At 51.5% G+C, this 16,441-nt stretch overlaps 6 protein-coding genes across 6 annotated transcripts; 5 read left to right on the plus strand and 1 right to left on the minus strand.

Moving 5' to 3' along the window:
• Positions 1 to 670: 670 nt before the first annotated feature.
• Positions 671 to 2,578, plus strand: LDX57_012758 (uncharacterized protein; the record flags this gene model as incomplete). Its single annotated transcript, XM_046094508.1, has 2 exons — positions 671 to 705; positions 760 to 2,578. The coding sequence occupies 2 exons, from the start codon at positions 671 to 673 to the stop codon at positions 2,576 to 2,578; spliced, it is 1,854 nt and encodes a 617-aa protein (XP_045950487.1).
• A 491-nt stretch (positions 2,579 to 3,069) lies between these two features.
• LDX57_012759 (putative 5'-nucleotidase) lies at positions 3,070 to 5,273 on the plus strand (the record flags this gene model as incomplete). The annotated part of the gene is made up of 4 exons (XM_046094509.1): positions 3,070 to 3,173; positions 3,273 to 3,483; positions 3,540 to 3,733; positions 3,785 to 5,273. 4 exons carry the CDS (start codon positions 3,070 to 3,072, stop codon positions 5,271 to 5,273), a joined length of 1,998 nt encoding a protein of 665 aa, XP_045950488.1.
• An 818-nt stretch (positions 5,274 to 6,091) lies between these two features.
• Positions 6,092 to 7,165, plus strand: LDX57_012760 (uncharacterized protein; the record flags this gene model as incomplete). The annotated part of the gene is made up of 6 exons (XM_046094510.1): positions 6,092 to 6,121; positions 6,181 to 6,267; positions 6,316 to 6,471; positions 6,524 to 6,903; positions 6,969 to 7,063; positions 7,113 to 7,165. 6 exons carry the CDS (start codon positions 6,092 to 6,094, stop codon positions 7,163 to 7,165), a joined length of 801 nt encoding a protein of 266 aa, XP_045950489.1.
• A 1,334-nt stretch (positions 7,166 to 8,499) lies between these two features.
• LDX57_012761 (uncharacterized protein) lies at positions 8,500 to 11,637 on the plus strand (the record flags this gene model as incomplete). The annotated part of the gene is made up of 16 exons (XM_046094511.1): positions 8,500 to 8,596; positions 8,655 to 8,723; positions 8,788 to 8,956; positions 9,012 to 9,099; positions 9,153 to 9,167; positions 9,224 to 9,337; positions 9,402 to 9,508; positions 9,562 to 9,683; positions 9,744 to 9,823; positions 9,877 to 10,004; positions 10,060 to 10,177; positions 10,246 to 10,363; positions 10,416 to 10,680; positions 10,738 to 11,003; positions 11,068 to 11,243; positions 11,311 to 11,637. The coding sequence occupies 16 exons, from the start codon at positions 8,500 to 8,502 to the stop codon at positions 11,635 to 11,637; spliced, it is 2,259 nt and encodes a 752-aa protein (XP_045950490.1).
• A 211-nt stretch (positions 11,638 to 11,848) lies between these two features.
• LDX57_012762 (epoxide hydrolase family protein) lies at positions 11,849 to 13,200 on the minus strand (the record flags this gene model as incomplete). Its single annotated transcript, XM_046094512.1, has 4 exons — positions 11,849 to 11,940; positions 12,019 to 12,355; positions 12,421 to 13,016; positions 13,074 to 13,200. The coding sequence occupies 4 exons, from the start codon at positions 13,198 to 13,200 to the stop codon at positions 11,849 to 11,851; spliced, it is 1,152 nt and encodes a 383-aa protein (XP_045950491.1).
• Positions 13,201 to 14,554: 1,354 nt separating this feature from the next.
• LDX57_012763 (uncharacterized protein) lies at positions 14,555 to 15,860 on the plus strand (the record flags this gene model as incomplete). Its single annotated transcript, XM_046094513.1, has 3 exons — positions 14,555 to 14,748; positions 14,838 to 15,454; positions 15,520 to 15,860. The coding sequence occupies 3 exons, from the start codon at positions 14,555 to 14,557 to the stop codon at positions 15,858 to 15,860; spliced, it is 1,152 nt and encodes a 383-aa protein (XP_045950492.1).
• Positions 15,861 to 16,441: the final 581 nt, after the last annotated feature.

The raw sequence follows: 16,441 nt of genomic DNA on the forward strand, positions 1-16,441 counted from the left end.
TGTGACTTGACCTGAAACTGTTTGCTGATGGTGCATCGGCAGAGCCAACGGAGGTCCAGAATGGAATCATTTCACGACTTGACAGGAGCATAAAGGTCAAGGAGAGAGAAAGAAAGACGAGTCTACAAGAACCGCAGACCACGCTAAGCCCCATCGGGACATCCGCGGAGAAGGGCGATGACCTCATGGCTGACATAAGCTCATCACATGCCGGCCGAGCAAAAGAGACAAACGCCAAAAAAAGAAAAAGCAACAAAACGTGACTCGACGGGTTTGCTGCGTTGCTGCCTGCGTCGTCCGTTGCATCTCTCGCTTCTCCCTTCATCCCTCATGCCGACGTGGCTTGCCGCCACTTTCGATGGCAGTCAGTGACACATCACCTCACCTTACTTCTTGGAGTCCCGTCTGATCATGTTCTCCTGATCTTCTACCCCGCCGGACTTTTCCAGACTCACCTGAGCCCAGCTTCCCCTCATAGCCCCCTTTAGCAGGCTGGTCGGGGTTTTCGTCTTCCCCTCTTAATACCTTTGTTCTGCTCTGACTTTGTCAATTTCCCTATTCGACTGTCTTTCCTTTCACCCGCTGTTCATGTAATTCTTAGTTTGTTGCTCCCTACCCGCTGCTCTTTCTTCCGCGGTCGGAGTGCCATTTCCACCCGCTAGAGCCCACCATGGGGAACCCCCCAACGAGGATTATCATTGCCAGGTGGGTGCGAACTCCTTCAAATACGTCAGGATGGAATACTGACTCATTTTACAGGCACGGTGCCCGTTTGGACGCGGCCGACAAAAATTGGCATCTGACATCCCCCACTCCTTACGATCCGCCTCTCTCCTACGGCGGCTGGCTCCAGTCTCGGACACTAGGAGCGCAAATCATCAATCTTTTACAGTCGCAGGACAATGAAGAACCCTCTGAAGGAACGGGCGACCGAAATTTACCATCCTTCCGCGCGCAACCCCCCAAACGCAAACGACGGATCATCGTCCATTCATCCCCCTACCTCCGATGCTTGCAGACCGCGATCGCTGTGAGCGCGGGCATCAGTCAACACTTCCCCGAGACGGACGCCTCATTACCCCCAAAGCCTTCTGCCATCCCGAACCCAAAGACCCATACAACGGGCAAAGGCAGAGCCTCGGTTCACGGGTTCAATGCCGCCTCGGCCTTCCCCAGTCCCATTCCGAATGATCACCGTTGCCTGTTGCGTGTGGATGCGTTCTTGGGCGAATGGCTGACTTCCAGCTATTTCGAGGAGATTTCTCCACCACCGAAATCGGAGAGAATGATCACGGCTGCCAAGGCGGAACTCCTGAGACGCGACAGTATTGTCCCCGACGCAGACATAAACTACACCAAGCCAGCAGTTGGACATTTTCCCGGAGGCTGGGGCAAAGGCGACGGCTTTCCCTCCTCGGAAGAGTCCAGCAAAACACAGGCGAATCCCGATGGGCGAAGGAACCGTGCGGCTAGTCATGACACTTTGCAATCTGCCGACACACCGGGTACGCGGAGGATGCTCAGCAAGATCAACACCAGTCTCTCATCCATCCCAGATGGCCTTTATACGCCACCCACCCCCAGCTATGCCATCTCTCCGTCCGAGCCCATCCCCACCGGTTACGTTTCCCACGCGCGGGAGGCTTGTGTGAGGATCGATTATCAATGGGACAGTATGCGCGAACCTCAAGGGTGGGGCAATGGCGGCGAATATGAGGAGGAATGGAGCACTATGAACTCCCGTTTCGGTGTCGGACTCGAGCGCATGGTTTCCTGGTATTCGAACCACGACCCCTCGATCCCTTACAATCGACCGCGACGTCATTCCCAGTTCTTGGACAACACCGGCGACACAAGCTCGGGAGACGGAGAGGATTCGGCCGAGACGGTTCTCGTGATTGTCACTCACGGCGCCGGCTGCAATGCGCTAATTTCAGCCATCAAAGGGGAAACAACTCTCGTCAACGTCGGGACCGCTTCCCTCACCATGGCGGTCCTCAAGGACAGCGATAAAACCTCGACCAAGTCGTCCGATCTCGGCGGGCCCGTAGTTCCACATTATGCAAATGGAGAAAAGTCGGTGTTACACGACTACAACCTGCAGCTGGTTGCTTCGACGGAACATTTACGGCCTGGCGGCAACCCAGCAATGTCCAGCGTCTCCTCTCCCACTAGCCTAACATCCCCCACCGTGCCGTCTTATCGTAACCGCGTCACATCTCGAGCCTCTCTATCGCAGAGTCCGTTCGGTATAGGACCGACTCCAACTTCTGGGGGTGGATCGCGCGTGTGGATGATGGCGCGACCTTCGACGGCCCCTCGCACGTCCGGTGGCCTTTGGGGGTCAATGTCGGCAAAGGGTGGCGCAGACGATCTGATTCCCAACTTCGACAATGCATGGTCCGGACAGGCTGCGGAGAAGGAGAGCGACGTGAAGAAATCAACGGACTCGGAACCACCTAAACAACTGCCCCAGAGAACTCTTTCACAGCGAGGGCTTTGGGGAAGTGCCCCTCTGAACAAAGACGCCGAGACAGGCGTTAAACGACGATGGACAGTGACGGAACGACGAATATGAAAACATTTGCTCTATACCAATTTTGAATTTCCCCTTGTGCGAGGCGTTCGGGTTTTTAAAAAGGAATCTACATGGCTGACGGCAAGATCAAGGCTGGGTGCGTGGATGAATGAGACTCTCATGTATAACAAAATACCCACTGATTGCTATGCGGCTATGACTTGCTATATCCACTCTACGATTAGAACTAGCTGAATGTATCAACTGGATTGAACATTGGTTCGAGTATGCTTCATGTCCATAATTCGCGTATGTCACCTAGGCCAGTAAGTCCAAAGACTTAGGCATCAATGCATGCCTCGCTGCCTCCAGAATCAGGCGCCTGTCAGGCCGGTCATCTCCCGGCTCGTGATTGGCCGATCTGCCCGGGTGCCTGCATGGCGGGATGTTGATGCCTGAGGCGACAGTGACGGTAAGCTGATCCCCGGATTGTCTGCCGCCTCCCTTTCCTCCTTTACATCCCTCCCTTGATCACTCCTGAACACATCATCATGTCTGCCGTCGAGAAAGACGGCCTATCCATGACCCATGCCTGCGAGCGGACAGGAACCCCGGATCTCCGTCTAATTCACTACAATGATGTTTACCACGTGGAGTAAGTCGATCGTCCCGCGGGGTAACAGCTGGCTAGCTGGCCGGCTCGAATGCTAGGGGCCAGTTCTCTGAGTTGACATGCATGCTAATGCCCTTGCAGAGCAGGATCCGCAGAGCCTGTTGGCGGCGTATCTCGATTCCAATCCGTGATTAACTATTACCGATCCGACGCCCGATTCGCGGGGCAGCCGGATCCCCTTACCTTCTTCTCCGGCGATGCCTTCAATCCGAGCCTCGAAAGTACTGTGACCAAGGGGAGGCATATGGTGCCGTTCCTGAATAAAGCCGGGACGGACGTGGCGTGTCTAGGGGTGGGTGGAAAAATAGAAGATGTTGTTATTGGGATCCGACTGGCTGACATCTGCAGAATCACGATCTTGACTTTGGTGTTGCACAACTGCGCCACCTGCGCAGTCAATGCCGCTTTCCGTGGCTGCTGGCGAATGTTCTCGATCCCGCGCTTGGCGAGGATGTCCCTATCGCGAACTGTGAGAGAACGGTCATGTTGACCTCATCTACTGGGGTCAAAGTGGGAGTAATTGGCTTGGGAGAACGCGAGTGGTGAGTAGGCTCATACTTCAATGTTGTACTAGGGGCTAACTGTAATTGCAGGCTAGGAACGATCAACTCCCTCCCGCCCGATCTGATCTATAAATCTGCCTCCCAAACGGCCATCGAGCTAGTTCCGCGTCTACGAGAGCAGGGTGCCGAGATAATCGTCGCCGTCACCCATCAGCGCGAACCAAACGATTATAAGCTGGCGAAGAGCGTCCCGGAGGGACTGATTGATATTGTTCTTGGAGGCCACGACCATTTCTACGGTCATGCGGTGATCAACGGCATCCATGTTTTGCGGTCGGGGACCGACTTCAAACAACTGAGTTATATTGAGGCCTGGCGCAAAGAAGGCGGATCTGGCTGGGATTTCAACATCGTTCGGCGGGATATGTATCAATCCATTCCCGAAGATCCTTCTACGGTGACGCTGGTTGACAAACTCACGTCTAGTTTGAAGTCCAAGCTTGAGAAACCTATTGGATACACGGCACGGCCGCTAGATGGGCGGTTCTCGACGGTTCGACAGAAAGAGTCCAACCTAGGCAACTTTGTCTGTGACCTGATGCGATTCTTCTACAGCGCTGATTGCGCCATCATGGCCGGTGGAACCATCCGAGGTGACCAAATCTACCCTCCGGGCATCTTACGGTTGAAAGATATTCTGAATTGTTTCCCGTTCGAGGACCCAGTTGTTCTGCTGCGTGTGTCGGGCCGCGCATTGATGGACGCCTTGGAGAACGGCGTTAGCCTGCTTCCAGCTTTGGAAGGGCGTTTCCCCCAGGTATCGAACATCTCGTTCAGCTATGATCCGTCCGGCCCACCGGGATCCCGCATCAACTGGGCCAAAGTTGGAGGCGCGCCTATCCAGTTCAATCGCACTTACACCATGGCCACACGTGGCTATATGGCCCGCGGAAAGGACGGCTTTGCATCATTGCTCGTGAAGTCCGCTGGTGGAGAGGTAGAAGAGATCGTGGACGAGGAGAGCGGAGTCTTAGTGAGCACTCTGCTTCGGCAGTACTTCCTGAGTTTGCGAGTGATGGGCAAGTGGCAACGCTTCAGTAAAAGCATGACACGGCACTGGACCGACGTGCACAAAAACCTGCACTCAAACGGATGGCTCAAACCGGCCTCGTCCAGCACGTCTCCGGTGTCGGAGAAAATCCCCTACACGCTGCGGCGCCCGTCGTTGAAGCGCAGCAAGCAGTACCACTACGGACGATTCGCCGATGTCGACAAGGACAGCGGGACCGATAGAAGCGGCGAAGACGAGGACATGGACTCTGATTCGGACACTGACCCGGACATTCTGACCTCTCCGCAGCCGACGACCAACTACGTGACGCTGCCGGCGCGGTCCTCGGTCGAGGAAGAACACCGACTGCGCATCGCGCGATGGGCCACGCGGAAATGGATGCGCAAGGCTGGATTGCAGCCATCCACGGTGGAAGATGTCGACGAAGGACCAGGCGTCACGCCAACTTGGACACCAGGAATTGCGCCCCGACTAGAGGGACGGATCATGATCGAGGGACCGAAATAAATTGACTTGGAAGAACAGTATGACTTACGAGATATGATTATAGTTGATAGATGTGAACAGAGTGCATTATAACAAAGCCCCTCCCCCTTTTATGTCCTTCTATACAACGGATCCTCCAACCCCTAGGCTAGAAGGCGGACTTTGTAGCTGTTTCCGGACTCGGCGTAGCCGTATAGGGCTGGGGGCATTTTATTGGGGTGGCAGTAGTATTATTTTCGAAGGGGAGGCTGGAGGGGAAAAGATAGATCGCTAGAAAGTGTGTGTGTGCGTGCAAATGAGCTACGTGCATAGTCACGGGCCAATGAGGGGTATCATATTGGTTGAACCTAATGTGTTTACGTAGTTCACACCCTACCCACCAGGGTCCACTGAATAAGCCACCTGTCCACGATCTGACTGTCTATCCGACTACTTATTGACATTCTGCCCGATTGAGCCATCAATAAGAGATGCATTTCCCCAGTAGATTGATTACAGCCAATCAGCTGATGGAGCGAGATTCGGCTCGACCCGTCACCCGCTAATCCCTTTACGGCAGCTCTAGAGACCCTCCGATTTCCTGCCTGAGTCCTGTGGCATCGACATACCTGGCTTTTTGCGATAATTTGTAAGCCGACAACGCTAACTTGCACTTGTTTTGATCGCCCAGTATCTCGACCACTGAGTGTTTCTGTTTGTACTGCCTGAAGTTGCCGCGGGACGATCACGTGCATCGCTGATGACGTCGCCAAGCCTTATGGAGTATAAGACGTTTCTCCGCGGACAGCAGTTCACATTGCGTCCAACTACCCGTTGATCTCTATCAAAGTACACCGACGATGTCGTTGCAAGGATCTACCGTGCTCATCGTAAGCATGCTCTTACTATTCATGCAATCTTCACTGCTAAACAATATGCATACACACAGACTGGAGCGTCGATGGGAATCGGCGAAGCAATCGCCCACTCCTTCGCGCAAGAAGGCGCCAATCTGATTCTTTTCTCCAGATCTGAGGTACGCCTTGCTTCCTGCAACTGTCACTATATACTAACAGTTTGCCAGGACAAACTTCAAACCATCGCATCGGCCGTGCAAAAAGAGAACCCGTCATCCAAAGTTCTCGTCAAGGCCGTTGACATCCAAAGCTACGAGGCCGTAGAAGCAGCCGTGAAAGTAGCCGTCCAGGAGGTCGGCGAAATCGACATTCTCATCAACAATGTCAGTTATTCGCCCTCTTTTCTCCCCATCACCTCCCTAACAGATAGAATAGGCTGGACTGGCTCTTGGCGCGCCCTCAACTTTCTCCGACCTCAAAATCAGCGACATCCTGGCCATGAACAACACCAACATCAACGGCCTCATGTTCACCACCTATGCCGTCCTAAACGCATCCATGATACCTCGAAAGGCCGGCACCATCCTCAACGTCACCTCGGTCACGGGTCTCGAGGTGCCCCCGTTCCCTGGAGAATCCGTCTACCACTGCAACAAGGCGGCGCAGGAGGCGTTCACGAACGCGCTCCGCAACGAGCTCTGCGGGACGAATATTCGTGTCTTGGCGCTGCGGCCGGGATGTGTGGCCACGAACTTTCACTCTTTACGTGTGGGTCATGATAAGGAGAAATATGACAAGTTTTTTGAGGGTTATGAGTATGTCCTTCATATTTCCATTTGTTTCCGAAAGAGGGTCACCGATGCTAATATGTTGATTCTAGGCCGCTCGTTTCGCAGGATATCGCCGGCGCAGCGGTGTATATGGTCAAACAGCCATTGAATGTCTCGGTGAAGGCGATGGATATTGTTCCTTCTGGTGAGTGTTTCCTGGATATTGGACTTGGTTCGTGAGCTGATTAATATAGCGCAACGATCTTTGACTGTGTTTGATCGGGATTGGAGTGCACGGAATGCGTGATTTCATAGACATTATGAGGTAGACAAAGAACGAAAGTGCGTGCTTTGTAAGTTGAATTTCTTTACTATCTTCTTTCTGGCAGCCAGGTTAGCTGAGTCAATATGATGAATTGGACCAGACCTTTCCGCGATATCTATTTAGAAAATAGTTGTCTTTCAAGGGTTTACAGCAATGATCTTATAGACTCTGCAGTACGGTTCTACACAAATCGACATGATTGAGTTGAATAACAATGTACCTGTAGACCTTGGCGCCGCGGTTCTGGATAGTTGTATACTTTCTATACTATTTTTAGTTGATAGGACTAATTACTTTTATATAGTCCTTCTATCTTACTCCATTCAAGGTTTCATACCTATGGGTCTTATACTAAGCATAGCCTTCTCAGTTATAGGCAGTCAGTTAATACAGAGATCCCCACCCAGCAGTGCCATCACTTCCCATGGACGATCCTTGTGTCTCGGTTGAACTGTAGATCCGACGTAGATCGGTCAGAATTGTACTACTTCAGATCTGGGAACTAGTACTCAACTACCTGATTTGTGTCTTCGAAGCATGTTTTTGTTGAGAGCATAATTTCGGCTTCTTGGGTCCAGTGGATATTATGATGTGGGGGTTTCTCGATTGTCCGAACAGGGGGCAAGGCTAAGTTTAGAACGTATGACGTGTACATGTATAGTAGTCAGTAACTACAACACTCCGACTTGCGCGGGTCATGCCCTGTTGGTAGAGCATCAATCTGCTGGCTAGTTAGGATCAGGGTCATTAGCGTGGAGGAGCTGCAGCGGATCCTGAACGGGCCGACCCTTGAGAGCTTCAATTTGCAGTGGAGAGTCCAACCCATCCTGCATGCTGCCTGCATGCTGCCTGCATGCTCCCTGCATGTAACGCTGGAATGTCCTTTTCAGACTTCCGAACCCCTCATTTAATCTAAATAGATTGGACTACCCCTCACAGCGCAGGTCTCGAACTTCCAACCTTTCGCCACAGGATGACACCCTGTGATCTTTACCCACTGTGCTACACTCAGCCGTACCTACAACCGGTTCTGCCACCCGAGACACCTGAATCTGGCAAATGCAACTTGATTTCTGTGTGCATTAGACTCTAGAGAGCCCTGTACGTTCTACGTGTACTTGCGTGAATACCCATGGGCGCACAGTATTGCATGATAGCAGAGGCATTGTCTATAAAACCCCTCACCCCCCCCCCCCCCCCCCCCTCATACTCATTGACATTCTGGGAACGAATTACTATTCATCCATCATCTTCCTAACGCAAAAATCATACTTGCTTCGCAGACGGAAAGCTACAACAGTCTACAACAATTCAATATGGCTTCACTTTTGAGGGGTGCAACGAAAGGTGTCGTAGACACAGCCGAGAAAACGACGTCTGTGGTTGACAACAATCTCAAAGACATCTCCGATAGTATGTTCTGTCGTCAAGAGCCCCGAACTGATCGCCCTCGTGGGCTAACTATTCCCAGGCCTAGGCGGAAACACGGCCAAGGATACGACCTCTTCCAACCCGGACAAGGCTGCCGCAGCTGCTAAAGGTATGCCCTTTGCCACATCCACCGAGGGAATCCCTCCTGATCGGAGACTAACAACAGTCCCCAGTCCTCAAGGGCGGCGCAGCCCCGGTCCTCCACGTCTATTCATATGACGGACAAACCAAGGTCATTAAGGAGAAAGTCTGCATTGCCTTCTCCAATGTTGACGAGGAAAACATGGACCTTTCCGACATCCGGGAGTTGCTTATTGGCGAGAAATCATTGGAGCCGAGGCTGTAAAGAAGACCTATTATCCTCCGATTTCTGAGCTGTGCTAATTACGAAGCGTAGACTGACGAGCAGCTTCACAAACCAATGTGGAGCCAAGGTCGCAGATACGACCAGCTTCAAGACATATCTGCAGATCCTGAATGAGAAGGTAAGTCGCATGAATATGCCGGATGGTGGGAACCGTGCTAAATTACTTTCTAGGCCACTGAGCTCGGGGTGAGTATATGGCGTATACAACCAGTGTCGGGGGTGTCTAATGACAAGTCTAATAGGACAAAGCTCAAGACAAAGCCGGCACTTATCGCGTGTATCTCAGGTCAAAAAAGATCCTCGAGACAAATCCTTACTATGGCCTTCTTGAAAGAGGTGAAAGGGTTGCTGTAGACGTAAGAGCCCTTGTCCTAAAAAGGAGCGCGTGGGAATCTGCCAGCAATATTGACCCCCATACAGAAGAAGATCCTGGATCTCCCTGTCGCTCAACAACCAAAACAGGTCGACGGAACCACGAGCTTCAGTCACAATATTTTTCTCAATCCAACAACAACTTTCTCGATCATGTAAGCAGTCTTTTACCCCGAAGGAAGCATCTGGCAGCTGACACGTCGATTAGCCATCCTGCCGACATGTCTGAAAAGCATTGGTCGGTCGTGATGAGAAATAACTCTCTGCTCCATTCTTACAGAGTTGTTGATCACAATGGCGAGAAATTTGTCGAGCGTTCATTGTACCCCAGTATGTATTCCGAATGAACCGGAACCCTTGAAAACCACGTTACTGATCCAAGGAATGTAGGCTTTGTCTTGAAACCGCGCAACTTCTGGAACTACCAGATCAGCGCGACGGCTGAGGTGGACTCGATTTCTGACCAAAGGGTGCGATCCTTGAGGTCCCTATTATCCCCGTCCATTGGACTGACATGCTGCAGCAATCGCTCCGAATTCCACGTTTCCAGATCGAAGACGACAGCTATATCAGACAGTATGAAACGAAGCAATCGGTTTCTCGTGCCATTGCTCAAGCATGCCTGTCCGAGACTGACGCGAAGCTGGCTATGTAAGGCCCGCCCCCTTAACGTCAAAGTATCCAAGCTAACGATAGGCGACTATAGCGAGGGCGGTGCATTCGGATATAGCGCCAGTGCATCTGGAAGCTGGAGTGAAAGCCATTCGTCAGCCTCAGGCTCTAGTACCAGTCAAGACAGTCGCGTGATGACAATCACTTACAATGTCAGTCTTCCCAAGTGGCATCCTCCAAGTCCTCAATCAAACCTTTCGGCTGACGCGCATCCCTCCAGTTCCCTCGCGTTATCATCGACTTCGACCCTTCGAGTCTTGATTTGAGCGAGGAATGCAAGGCCGACCTGGAAGGTGTCAATACCGCCGAAGCCGTGGAAGCTTTCAAGAACAAATACGGTAAGCCAGACTGGGCTACCACGGAGAGGATAAAGACCTAACACTATAATAGGTCGGTTCTTCGCCACCAGGATTGAGCTGGGTGGTCGCTTGCATAGTTCCGAGGAGATCCAATCCACCGATGCAGCTGCCAGTGCCCAACAGGCCAAGTCGATGAGGGCAGCTGCGGCCCTTTCCTTCTCGGCGCCGTGGGCCCAGGCATCGGCCAGTGCGAGCCATAACAATTCGTCTAGTTCCAGCTCCGAAAGCAAGGAGAGCGTCTCACACAGCGCGATTAGCTGGGAAGCCCAGGGCGGGGATACTCTCCAGTGTAACAAGTGCGTCAAATCATAGTATTCATTTCGAGTTCTACGGCATACTGACTAAGAAGCCAGTCCTCCTGCCTGGGCTTACACCGTCGGCTCGTTCTACAACTGGCGGGCGATCAAAAAGTCAAAGGTCCTCGCGCTCGAAGAGATCATATCCATGGTGCCCGGGTATCAAGATACCAAGGTCAAGTTTGCAACCCTCCTGGCCGCGGCGGCGAAGCCAGAGCAGGAGAAGCCCGACGTGGCGACCGCCGGAAGGGTAATCAAGTTTCGACTGAGTACGGCAATGGATGACGTGGTAGTCCCACCCACTGGAGAGGACATTAACATCGGTCAGCTATGCCAACTTATCCTATGAGCCAAGCAGTGTTCAGCTACTGACCGTTCGTGCCACAGGCGACATCCTTCAGACACTGATGAAAGAGGACAGCGTCCTTACCTCAGAGCGAGTGAGCTTTTTGATGCAGCTAGGGATCAATAGGGAGAATAGTGTACCATTGCAGTGTGTCAAGAGCGAATCAGGCCCAACCGCATTTAGCATCACCACCTCGGCTGAGCTGCCGGAGGCAAAGGTATCTCTTCCCTTATTTTCCATTGTATAACATCATATTGATCGCTGACTGAAACAACCCGTTATAGCTCGTATACAACCAGTTGTATAAGATCCAAACCACCGATGCAGCCGAGGGACAATGGCTTGGTGTCAACCCCGTCAAGTCCGGTTTCCTGACCAAAACTCTGATCTGGGCAGGCGACGAAGAAGATGCAACATTTTTCGCCTTCTTGCCAATAAACGACGGCTCGAAAAACAACTACATCGCCGGAGATAGAATGGTTATGATAGCTCTCTATGACAAAAACCTCGACCGGATTGGATTGGCGTCGTCTATGTCGTCCAACATCGGCAATGACGTGGAACGCGTGCGCGAAGGAATTTATTTCAATGTTGATTACATTGAGTCTTAGATCGAGTTGGAAGAGTGAGGCTTTCAACAAGTTGAGGGGGAAAGATTGTATACCAATCCGGCTATAATGCCCAGGTACCGGTTCAATAGTCAATACATCCTCATTTCTAGATCCAGGATCAATTTCAGTCTAGGAAATTCAAAGCTAGTAATGTAGATATTATGACGATAGAATAGACATGGGGGATCATGACATCCCACCAGGCCTACTTTTATTTCCACTCCTGCACTGCCAACTCCCTCACATCCTGCGTCAACCCGTCTGGATGCTCTAGCGCCGCAAAATGACCACCATCATCTCTCTCTGAAACAAAGTCAGCCAATATGTTATAGCCGAGTTCACCACCCATTATAACGGCCAAAAGGCCAAAAGGAAACATACCTCTATAAAACACCAAATTGCCCGTCCTCTCAACCGCCCTCTTCGACGCAGGCTCCGTGTCCCAAAAGAACGAACTAAACCCGAACGGAATCCGAATGCGATTCTCCGGCTGAATAGCAAACTCAGCGAAATGCTCATGCCGCAGATTCTCGTAATAACATAGCATCGACGGCATGATGCAGCCGGTGAAATAGTACAGCGATGCGGTCGTGAGAATGGCCTTCGTCCAAAATGGATGTTTTTGCTTCTCTGGGTCGGCGGCCTCGTTGTATTTCTCGCCTGCCCACATGAGAATTCCTATTGGGTTGTCGTGCAGTGCGATGCCGATTGTATGGGGCTAGCCAGTTAGCAATGAGTATAAATCTGTTCTACAGAGCAATGAGGGAGTATAGAAAGGCATACTCTCGTCCGCATCTCGACCGCATACCCCATATGCCAATCCAACCAATTCTTCACCCTGTGTGCAACATTCCTCTCTCGCTCCGTATACTCCACCCCCTCTGGCAACGGACTCGGTGCGAAATTAGTATGCAACAATTTGCACGAATCCGTATACTTAGCGCCCAGCTCCCTTCCCACAAAATGGCCCCAATCACCACACTGCACCATATACTCGTCATAACCGAGCCTCTTCATCAGCTGGTCGAACACGCGCGCGTTATCGCGCAGTGTCCAACACGCGCGAGGCGGCCAGTCCGACCAGCAGAACCCCGGCATACTTGGGACGACGACGTGGAATGGCGGGTCATCCGGGTTGGCAGGATGGGAGAGGGGACCCCATACCTGGCTGAATTCCCAGAAAGAGCCAGGCCAGCCGTGGATCATGAGCAGAGGGATAGCGCGGGGATTGTCCGCGCGAGCGTGTAGGAAGTGGATGTTGAGGTCTTCGATGGTGGTGATGTAGTGAGGATATTCATTCATTTCGGCCTGGACGGAGAACCAGTCGAAGTCGTTAGTCCAGGCGTCGTAGAGGGTTTGAGCCCATTCATATGGAGGTCCTGTAGTTCGTTAACATAGGTGTTATGTTGGGCAGGGGCTAAAGTCTGGGAACAGACCATATTTATCGCCTGCATTGGGGACGATCTCGCGGCCAGGGAGACGAGTGCCTTTAAGTTTGCGCTGGAGTCGTTCAACTTCTTCCACTGGGACGTCGACTTTGAAAGGGCGAATTTCGGTAGACATGGCGGGCTGAACAGTGGGTTGGGTATATGAGGTTCTACGGAGTATGATTTACGGGAGATGTATAAAGGAAGAAGATGGACGTTGACGAACTCGTGTAGATATTGAATCAAGCAGTATGACATCAGGTCAACGTGGGTGCCTGTCATCGAATAAACTATCGGATTATATACCCACATACATACATCTACGCGACGGCACGATGAAGAAGAATCCCCGTTCCTTGGCAATCGGATCCTTTTCAAATTGATGATTGACGGAATTGACTAATGAATAATAATAGTAAAAAGTCCTAAGATAAAATCATTTGTTCGGGATGAATCGAATTAATAAGCATGAATACAATGATGTCACACTGTAGTTTAAATCTCGCTAAGACACCCCATTGGCCAGTCTTTAGATCTCGCTTATGGAATTCTCTGGACTACAACTTTCCCCCATTTTCAGAAGTATGCACGATCCTCAGAGGTATCCACTCCAATAATTGGAATTCCCGCTTCTCGCATCGAGCTCTGACTGGCGATGCGTCCGAGATTGTCTAGACGAAGACTCCGAGTTACGACCGGTTGGTCAGTAACCCACTCACCGGACATCTAGTTGAGATGACCCGCAAATCATTTTGGCTGACCTTTGCTAGTTTGACCTGTCGTGCTCGGCGTGTCAAATGCGATGAAAGACGGCCAGTTTGTCGGAATTGTGCGAAAAAGGATCGTCGATGTCTATATCATGTTAGGCCGGGTGAGACATCAACGGATGGCCTATCACAGGGAGCAGTTCAAGCTCCCTCATCTGCAAACAGGGAGTCCCGTCATGCAGAGACAGCAAGGCCTTTGATAGAGACAGAGTCGAGAGCTTTGGACTCATCTCCCGACGCTCGAGCAACCCAACTGTCAGTTGCAGAGCAATCTGAACCCATCTATGCAAATATCACAACATCTGAGCCAAGCCTGGCCGACAATGACTCTCCAATACATCGAATACAGCCCTTGGAATCGACACCTGCGCCGAATCTTTGTGCTATCCTTCAACACACCAACTTCACAGGTTCCTCTCATCCGCCCAGCCCGGCGAACTCGCCCGCACAGCCACTCCCACATCACCAACCATTCGAAGAACCATCACACCACGACCTCATCCAACGAACTTTCTACGTAGATGATCCCATCCAGCTCTCATCTACTGAAGTCCTTATCTTCCGGAACTACGTGGAGCGAGTCTCAAAATGGGTACATCCATTTCCCTTCTTACTTGCATACCAATAATCAACCCGCTCACAAAACACAACACGCAGATCGACTAATTCTCCCACGACCAGCCCTTCTACAACCGGGTCCCATCTCTAGCCCTTCACTGTCCGATGCTACTCCATGCCTGCCTCGCCGTGTCCGCCAAACAGCTATCCCGCGCTCCTCAATCCACCACGTCCCTCACCCTCAACACCTCCCCGGTCTACTACTACCAGCAAGCCCTGCGAGAAATGAGCCACTTTCTCATTGAACCAAGCTACTCTGGTAGCGATGAGCTCTTAGCATCAAGTATCATTCTATCTACGTAAACCACTCTCCCCTCCTCTCTCTCCATCCCCAAATGCAACATTTACACACCCACAGACCCCACTAACCAACCCCACCCGTTCAAAGATACGAAATTCTCGATGTCTCCGGCCCAAGCTTCGGTTCTCACCTAAAGGGCGTCGCCAGCCTAATCCGCTCCCACCGCATTACAGGCGACGAGACGGGCATCCGCGGTGCAACGTACTGGACATGGTACCGACACGAAGTATGGGTCGCGTTTCAAACAGGACGACGAATGTTTCTCGACGAAGGGTACTGGCAACCGAAGGACGTGCAGGAGGGGTTTGAAGGGATGTCGATGCGCGATGTGGCGAATCGAGTGCTATTTGTGTTTGGGCAGTGTGTCTCATGGTATGGGGATTTGCATGCAGGGGGAAGGGATAGGTCTCGGGGAGAGTTGTGTACTACCCCCTCTCCTTCTCCTAGTACTATTAGTACCAGTGCTACTGCTATGAGGGCACAGCAGGAGGATGTTGAAACGCAACGAGCTCGTGCGAACGAGCTACGAGGTGCATTGGAGGAGTGGAAGAGGAAACTCCCCGTTTCTATGAGAATATATTTCCGACAGACACAACCCCAAACCCAGAGTCAGACCCACGGCCTGCAAGAAAACGGCTCTACAGCATCAACGGGACAAGAGATCAACCAGTTTCCAGCAACCTGGTACGCCTATCCAGAAAGCGGTACGTTCCCTACTTACACGATCTATCATACACCCAGACTCCTAAGATACCCACCCTCCTTTTAGCAATTTCGCACCAACTCTACCACGCCTCCAAGATCCTCCTAGGACTACACACCCCCTCGTCCTCACCCGGATCCAGCAACTCAAACGAAAACAACCCCCTCCGCACCCGCCGGGAATTAGAAAGATCACGCCGCGAGATCTTCATGATCGCCAACTCTCGCATCGATCAGACCTGGGGTCTTATTTCGACCCAATGTCTGTACGTCGCGGGCCTGGTCACCGAGGGGATCCTGGAGCGAGAATGTACGTTGGAATTGATCGAAATGTGTCAGCGGGTGACAGGGCGGCAGACGGTTTGTATTGCGGATCAGTTGAGGGGGTTTTGGCAGGAGGAAGAATAGAATTTAATACTAATATCCATACCTTGTAAGACTAGGCCTGTTGCTATGGATCAGGTATTGAGATAGGTATAGTGAGTCACATGTAGAAATGTGGTTACGGCGCAGAAAGCCCTAACGAATACCGAAAACGAAGAGCCATAAAGAAAGGTTATACAGAAAGCCAATGTGGGTCGATATTCTACCGTTGTACGCTATACATCCAATAGAATGATTGTACCTTAGCAACAGCTATAGGTAAATGTGTCACCACCTGATCGACCCACTCCAGTTAACTTCCAAAAAGGATGATTTGCGGTTGGTAGGCTTCCGGCTGGACATTCCAAGTTGCGTTAGCCCTCAGGAGATGATGTCACAATGTGGAGACTTTAGATACAATACTACGGTTGACACATGCCCTACGTACTTCGCTTGCACCATTGCATCTCGATCTGCAGCTGGCCGAAAAGGTTGGGGTTTGCTACTCTAGCAGTCTAACCAGTAGTGAGCCACAGTTTCATTGCAATTGCGGGCCCTAATCCGGTAATTATTGGGCTTGTTTCAATAACGACAGTCTTTCTCCGAGGATACTTCGTATATTCATC

The sequence above is a fragment of the Aspergillus melleus genome (genome assembly GCF_016097325.1).
Source record: "Aspergillus melleus strain CBS 546.65 chromosome Unknown contig9, whole genome shotgun sequence".
Taxonomy (NCBI): domain Eukaryota; kingdom Fungi; phylum Ascomycota; class Eurotiomycetes; order Eurotiales; family Aspergillaceae; genus Aspergillus; species Aspergillus melleus.